Source organism: Vipera berus, assembly GCF_964194415.1.
Source record: "Vipera berus genome assembly, chromosome: 3".
Classification (NCBI taxonomy): domain Eukaryota; kingdom Metazoa; phylum Chordata; class Lepidosauria; order Squamata; family Viperidae; genus Vipera; species Vipera berus.
In genome coordinates, this window is record NC_138204.1 from 1,983,439 (window position 1) to 1,991,533 (window position 8,095).

Sequence of the window (8,095 nt, forward strand, 5' to 3'; positions counted from 1 at the left end):
AGTGCAGGTTCGAGTCCCACCAGGCTCAAGGTTGACTCAGCCTTCCATCCTTCCCAGGTAGGTAAAATGAGGACCCAGATTGTTGGGGGCAATTAAGCTGACTTTGTAATAATGCCGCTTGGTGTGTGTGTGAAAGCCCTAATAAGCAGGCAGATACATAGAATGAAGGCTATTGCTAAGCTTGTAAGCCGCCCTGAGTCTTCGGAGAAGGGCGGGATATAAATGGAATTAAAATTAAAAAAAAATAAAATAAAAATCCCCCAATGCTAAAGGATACCAGACGGGCTTCTTCAGGGGATCCTGGACACCCCCACCCTCCCCCATAAGAAACTGAGTCACCTACATATACCGTCCGGAGCATCTTAAAGGCGTCGCTCCAGTAATGCAGAATCCCGTCTCTGCTCACGGTCAGGAATCGTCCCGAAGGAGATCGGCTGCTACTCTTCCACGATTTCTCCATCATGCCCCGAGTTTGGCTTGGGAAAAACTGGATCCGGACGATGTCTTCCGAGTGGGACCTGTGGGAAGGACAGTGAGGGAGGGGGGGTGGTAATCAGCCCATAGAAGGGGCATCTCTTTAGGTCCCAGAGATGCTTTTTCAGGAGGCAACTGGACTTTCTTGCTTTCATTTGAAGATGTTTCTCTTCTCATCCCAGAAGCTTCTTCAGGTTCTGACTGGAAGGTGGGGAAGGGAAGGATTTATACTCCTTGCAGAGAGCTGGTCATTTGCACTCTTTCAGAGAGCCATTGAGGCCACCTGGAGGTTTACCTATGTCCTCAGCTATGCTTTTTCAGAAGGCAACTGGACTTTCTTGTTTCTCTTTGAAGATGTTTCGCTTCTCATCCAAGAAGCTTCCTCAGGTTCTGACTGGATGGTGGGCAATGGAAGGATTTATACTCCTTGCAGACAGCTGGGGATTTGCATTTTTTTTAGAGAGTCCTTGAGGTCACCATGAGGTGGGGAATGGAAGGACATAGAAAACCTCTAAATCAGAGGTCTCCATCCCTTCTCAACTGGCGGACCGGAAGGAAAGGGAGGGGGAAGCAATTTATGCGTACACGCGTGCACACACACAAACAGAGCTGCGAGCACATGTGATGCAAATGGAGTGGAGCTAGCACCCGCATGACACTCACTAGCACTGCCCCGTTATTGCTGCGGGGGCATTAGCGCCACCCCGTTTTCACCGCACGGTGCCCCGTTTTTGCCGCGCCCCGCCCCGTTTGCATAGCAGCGACACTACAGTAGTGTGAGTAAGGGTGACTGCATGCACGCATGTGTGTGCACCGGCCAGCATGTCCCGTGGCCCGGTGGCCAGCAGGCCATGGTCCAGTAATGGGCCACAGCCCACAGGTTGGGGACCCCTGCTCTAAACGGCCTGAACGACCCTCTAAAAGAAGGCAAGTGACCAGCAGTCTGCAAGGAGTATAAATCCTTCCCTTTCGCACCATCCAGTCAGAACCTGAGGAAGCTTCTCGGAGGAGAAGCGAAACGTCTTCAAAGAGAAAAGCCAAGAAAATCCAGTTGCCTGGCGGGGAATGGAAGGATTTATATTCTTTGTAGTCATCCGGTCGTTAGTACTCTTTCTGAGAGCGATTGGGACCACTTGGGCTTTATTTGTATCCTGTACCCAAGTGGCCACAACAGCTCTCAGGAAGAGTACTAACGACCAGATGACTACAAAGAATATAAATCCTTCCATTCCCCACCATCCGGTCAGAAGTGAAGAAGCTTCTTGGATGGGAAGCGAAACGAGAAACGAAAGTCCAGTTGCCTCGTGAAAAAAGCACCTTTGGGATGGTCCTACATGTTTCTTCTCTCTTCTCCAGAATTATGTACGTTCAATCCAAGACCAGTTGCAGAAGCTGCCCACCCCATACGAGGAGAAAGGATTGGGGAGGGGGTCTAGAGGTGGTGAATCACTTCATGCCTCCCTGTTTTGAGGACTTTGCGGTCCTCCAAAGAACGTCCTTTGTCTTTTAAATGCAGATGGACCGCTGAATCCTATCCCAGATGGGTTTGTTCTCCTGTGTTGTTCCCTGGGCTTGTGAAGGGATCGTTTTGTTTCCCCAGCGTACATGTGCAGATCAAGGGCTCTCTAAAAGGAGGCAAAGGGCCAGCTGTCTGCAAGGAATATATAAATCCTTCCATTCCCCCACCCTCCAGTCAGAACTGAAGAAGCTTCTGCAATGAAAAGCGAAACATCCATGTCTAGAGGAAAGAGAATCTCCACAGTCTCTTTGGGTCCTTTTCAACTGGCATCATAGAGGATCACATGGGGGCAGGGGGAAAGAGAGCTAGACGAAGATTTCCACCCTGTGCAGATAAGTCCTCAACTTATGACTACAATTGGGAGTGGAATTTCGATCGTAAGTCGAGTCACCACGTGGACAGATTTGATTTTATGAGCAGCCTGATAGCAGTCACGAAGCAAATGATGTGGTTGTGGAAGTGAATCCAGCTTCCCAAATGGACTTTTCTTGCCCTAAAACTGCCCCCTCCCTAAAAAAAATGGTCCACAATGAAGCGGCTGCAGAATGTTTCAATCTGTCGAATGTCAGCCGGTTGCCCAGTGTCCGAATTGCACAACGGCGGGACAGCGAGGGTGATGTGACGCACAAGTACAGAACATAAAGCAATTTTTCAGAGGCTGTCGTAACTTTGTCGTTAAACAAACGGGCGTAAGTCAAGGGCTACCTTTAGCAAGCTCACCACCTGAAATAGCAGTTGTCCTTGACTTACGACAGCTCATTTAGTGACCATTCAAGGTTACAACAGGGAGTTGTGACGGCTTTTCACTCTTACAAACGTTGTAGCATCCTGGTCTGCTCCAGCCTACGACCGTCCCAGTTTGCTTCAAGGACAACCCCTTTTATCTTTTTAAATCAATAGGCTGGAAAAAAAACCAAGCCAAATTTATTTCCAGTTCCAAATAATAAATAAGTCCTTCAAACAAAAAAGCAGCAGAATATTTTCCTTAACAAAAATAAATGATTCAAACCTCAAACAAGAGTCAAACAGGAAGATTAGCAAGAACAGACCAGGATTTCCTTTGGAGTCCTACGAAAAGTTGCCTTCAGCAACCAGCACTGCCCACACCTCCCCCTTTTATTAGCAGCCCCAAGGCATGGCTTCTCGATGCCTTCTCCTCCTTTCGCTGAGTTGCCTCATAGACGTCCTCTGCTCTACTCTGCTCAACTGCCTTCTGCTTCTAGCACAGTGGTGGCGAACCTACGGCACGGGTGCCAGAGGCGGCACTCAGAGCGCTTTCTGTGGGCACCCGCGCCATGCCCCGGAGGTGGCAACTGTCCCTCTTCAGGTAAAGGTAAAGGTAAAGGTTCCCCCGCACATGCGTGCTAGTCGTTTCCGACTCTAGGGGCCGGTGCTCATCTCCGTTTCAAAGCCGAAGAGCCAGCGCTTGTCCGAGGACGTCTCCGTGGTCATGTGGCCGGCATGACTGGACGCCAAAGGCGCACGGAACGCTGTTACCTTCCCACCGGACTGGTCCCTATTTTTCTGCTTGCATTTTTATGTGCTTTCGAACTGCTAGGTTGGCAGAAGCTGGGACGAGTAACAGGCGCTCACTCTGTTACGCGGCACTTGGGATTCGACCCGCCAAACTGCCGACCTTCTGATCGACAAGCTTAGCGCCCTAATCCACTGAGCCACCGCGTCCCTGTCCCTGTTCAACTAGCCACCTAATTTGCCGGGGTCCCACATGGCTGAATGCATCCCAGCATGGCTGGTTTCCCTCCCCCTCCATCCCGTCCCTCCTGGCCTCGCACGCTCTCCTTTTCCCAGGCACGACCCACTGCATCAACTCCTCAGCTGTTGGCTGATCATCCATCTTGGAGGCAGCTTCTTTGAACTGCTGGCGATGGGCTGCGGAGTCCCAGAGTGCACCTGTCGAGGGGCCGGCAGGCTGTGGCTACTGATGGAGACCATTGGCCCCCATGCGCTCGCTGGCCTCTGTGTGCAGGGCCGATGGTGTCAGGCAGCAGCTGCCCCAGCCGTTGCCTTGCCCCATGGCAATGGCACCCCCACCCGGCCTCGCCTCACCCCACAGGATGAGTCTCCTGCCTACCGCCCCACCTACCAGAGACCTCCTGGAGCTCCCCCAACCCTGCCCACCCCCAACAGGTGTCTCTCCCCATGGGTGACATTGAGGTGACCACACCCACCTTGGCCACACCCACCCAATCTTCCATGACCACCACAGCCACACTCACCTGGCACCCAGCGATAAATAAGTGGGTTTTGGGTTGCAGTTTGGGCATTCGGTCTCTAAAAGGTTCGCCATCACTGTTCTAGCGTCTCTAAACAGATTCAGCTGTGACTCCTCTGAGTCTGAACCCTCCTCCTCACACAGCTGAGCCTCATAACGAACATGACTGGAGGGGCCAGGCTCTTCCTCCGACTGAGAGTCCTGCAATCCATCAGAGCCTCCCTCCGACACCGAAGGTTCTCCAAACCCCTCCTCCTCCTTCTCCTCGTCAGATCCGTTGGACTCAGCTGCTGGGAGCACAGGCTGTCACGGAATCACAACACATCCCCCCACGGGTCATGTGATCAAAATTAAAATGCTTGGCAACTGGCAGTTATTCGTGACGGTTGCAGTGTCCCGGGGTCATGTGATCACCTTTGGACAAGCAAAGTCAATGGGGAAGCTGTATTCATTTGACAACCGTGTTACTAACTTAACTACTTAACAAGTGTGGCAAGGAAGGGCATAAAATGGCAAAGCTCACTTAATGACAAAATTTTGGGGCTCAGTTGTGGTCACAAGTGGAGGACTACCTGTACTTTAAGCCCTGTGCACCCAAGTCAGGGGTCTCCAGTGGCTTTTCAAAGTTGACCAGCAATCCTAATTATCCTCAGCCCAAATGTTATCCTTGGAACATCTACCTTGTGATGTTCCAGCAAAGAGCTGGAAACAAGATCTTGGGGGGGGGGGAGGAAGAATGGAGGATGGAGGAAGAAGAAGAAAGAAGAAAGGAGGAGAAAAAAGAAGGAAGGAAAAGAAAGAAGAGATAAGGAGAAGGGAGAAGGGGAGAAGGAGGAGGAGAAGGAAGAAGGGAGGAAAAGGAAGGAGAAGGAAGAGGACGAGAAGGGAGGAGAAGGAGGAGGAGGAGGAGGAGGAGGGGAAGATGGAGAAGGGAGGAGGAGGAGGAGGAGGAGGAGGAGGATGGTCTCTGAGCTTGATTTTCTTGCAGACGTTTCATGACCCAGGTAGGGAACATCATCAGTGCTAGAAGGGAGGGGGGTTCAGGAGGAAGAGGAGGAGAAGGAGAAGGGAGGAGGGAGGAGGAGGAGAAGGAGAAGGAGAAGGAGAATGTTAGATGTTTTGTGCCAGCCATGGCAGTTCCCCAAAAAGGTCATCAGATGGGAGCAAAGAGGCTTCTTTGCTCCCACTGGTGGGTCAGGGGTCCCCGGCCCCTGCAGCCCCATTGGTGAGAGTTAATTGGTAAGGGAGGGGCTGAGGACCCCCATAAAAACCTCTGCTCAGGGGCTGCTCTCTGCTTGCGCTCTGCTCTCTTTTTTTTGTTCTCTCTTCTGCTTGCTTGCTTGCTGATCCATGAGCTCAACCCAGGCATGGATGCCTCCATGCCAGGGAACTCTTTCTATTTACTTTATCGTTAAATAAAGCTTTGAATGATTGCATCCCTGCGTGATGCCTTTTACTTGGAAGCACCTTAACGAATCATCGACCTCGTGAGACCATCTCACAGAGAAGGAGAAGGAGAAGAAGGAGGAGAAGGAGGAGGAGGAGGAGGAGAAGAAGAAGAAGAAGAAGAAGAAGAAGAAGAAGAAGAAGAAGAAGAAGAAGAAGAAGAAGAAGAAGAAGAAGAAGAAGAAGAAGAAGAAGAAGAAGAAGAAGAAGAAGAAGAAGAAGAAGAAGAAGAAGAAGAAGAAGAAGAAGAAGAAGAAGAAGAAGAAGAAGAAGAAGAAGAAGAAGAAGAAGAAGAAGAAGAAGAAGAAGAAGAAGAAGAAGAAAGTTGTTCATGGAGGCCACCCCCAAAGGCTCCCCTTACACTGAGACAGTTTTCATGTTGGTCTGGAACTCCGGAAGCCACTTGCTCTTCAGCATGTCGTCCTTCCCACGGTATTCCCGAAGCATGTAATTCAGGTACTCCTCCTGCAAGGAGATGCTCCCTCTGGTTAGGCCACCTGTGTTCCAGGTGCTTTGGGAAGAGTAACTCAAAAATATCTTTCACTTGAAAGAACCCTCAAGCTATGATCCAGTTCCGGGGAGATGGAGCTGAGAAAGGGGAAGGAAGTTACGAAGAATGGTGCCAAGAAACAAAGGGGAAATCAAGACGAGGGGCTTTGTAGTCCAAGACACCTGGTGGGCCTCCATTTGGAGGAGATGGTGGCAACCTACTGTGATGATCCAGCCCTCTTTGCAAGGGCTGGGGAAAAGTGGGGATGGGGATTTATGGTCAAAAGAAGGTCCCTACCCAGTCCACAGAGCCATCACAGTTGGCGTCCACTTTCATGAAAATGACATCCACATCTTCATCAGAAAGTTCGCCCAGGATCTTCTTGATCGCTTTACGGAACCGTTCCATATCAAGTCCTAACAAGAACCAAAAACAGAGGCCATCAAATCCGTCCCAAAGGTGCATCTTTTTTCAGGAGGCAACTGGACTTTCTTGTTTTTCTTTTTGAAAACGTTTCGCTTCTCATCCCAGAAGCTTCTTCAGGTTCTGACTGGATGGTGGGGAATGGAAGGATTTATACTCCTTGCAGACAGCTGGGGATTTACATTTTTAAGAGAGTCCTTGAGGCCACCTGGAGGTTTATCTGTGTCCTCAGGATTGTCTGAGTGGTGCAAATGGGGGTGGAGCCTTCTTGGAACTGTTGAAACGACTGTGTTGTAGACTGGAGAAAGATGACAACCCCCTTCACAAACGCAGGGCGCAACATGGGAGAACAAACCCATCAGGACAAGAGTCAGCGGTCCATCTGCATTTGAAAGACAAAGGCCACTTTTTTGAGGACAGCAAAGTCCACATTTTGGACCAAGAGGACCACTGGTTGGAAAGAGGGTCCAAGAGGCCATGTAGCTCAAAACTGAACAGCCCTCCCTCAACCAGTATATGACACTATCTCTCTCCAGTCTACAACATGGTCCTTTCAACAGTTCCAAGGAGGCTCCACCCCCATTTGCACCACTCAGGTGACCCTGAGGACACAGACAAACCTCCAGGTGGCCTCAAGGACTCTCTAAAAAAATGCAAATGACCAGCTGTCTGCAAGGAGTATAAATCCTTCCATTCCCCACACTCCAATCAGAACCTGAAGAAGCTTCTTGGGTGAGAAGCAAAATGCCTTCAAGGGAAAACCAAGAAAGTCCAGTTGCCTCCTGAAAAAAAAAGCACCTTTCGGACAACCATGACCTGGAGGATTGAGCATCTCCATGGAGAAGAAGCCATCAAACTCGTTCTTGGTGTCTCTAGGACTGGGAGAAGATCTCAAGTGGTTGTGTGGTCTTCAAAGCCCAAGGCAAGACCCCCTCTTTCCCCCACCAGACAGAGCCACGGTGGAGTGAGGACCCTCCTCACCTTCTCCATCCACGTCTGCTTCTCGGAAGGTGCGCTCCAACTTTTGTAAGTGGTCGTAGTTGATCTGCTCCTCCAGATGTTTGCAGCGGGCTTCGTCGTAAACATCTGCAAACTTCATCAAGTGCCGATGGGACGAACACAGGCGCCCCGCCTTGCTCAGTATGCCAGGAAGCCTCATCTGTGTGAAGGATCAGAACATCCGTAGCCCTTGACCTACGACCACAATTGACCCCCCCCCCAAATTTCTGTTGCTAAGCGAGACATTCGTTAACTGAGTTTTCGCCCCGTTTGACGACCTTCCTTGCCTCGGTTCTTAAGCGAACTGCTGCAGTCGTTAAGGTAGTCACATGGTTAAATAAATCTGGATCTCACTTGTCAGAAGGTTGCAAAAGTGGATCAGGTGACCCCTCCCCCCTGGGATACTGCAACTGTCATAAATCCAAGTCAGTTGCCAAACGTCGGAATTTTTGTCACATGACCCTGGGGGAGGCTGCAACGGTCATACGTGCGAAAAACGGCCATGAGTCAC

At 50.5% G+C, this 8,095-nt stretch overlaps 1 protein-coding gene across 1 annotated transcript in view; it reads right to left on the reverse strand.

The window, feature by feature from the left end:
* The window catches only part of EFCAB8 (EF-hand calcium binding domain 8), a 65,280-nt gene extending 57,417 nt beyond the window's left edge, over window positions 1-7,863 (reverse strand). The window contains exons 1-4 of the mRNA XM_081323882.1: window positions 7,567-7,863; window positions 6,460-6,578; window positions 6,034-6,137; window positions 344-518 (exon numbers count right to left, since the gene is read on the reverse strand). Of these exons, the coding sequence (XP_081180008.1) occupies window positions 344-518; window positions 6,034-6,137; window positions 6,460-6,578; window positions 7,567-7,744 (576 nt within the window). The 5' untranslated portion in view covers window positions 7,745-7,863. The remainder of the gene's footprint in view (window positions 1-343; window positions 519-6,033; window positions 6,138-6,459; window positions 6,579-7,566) is intronic.
* Between the last annotated feature and the right edge of the window lie 232 nt (window positions 7,864-8,095).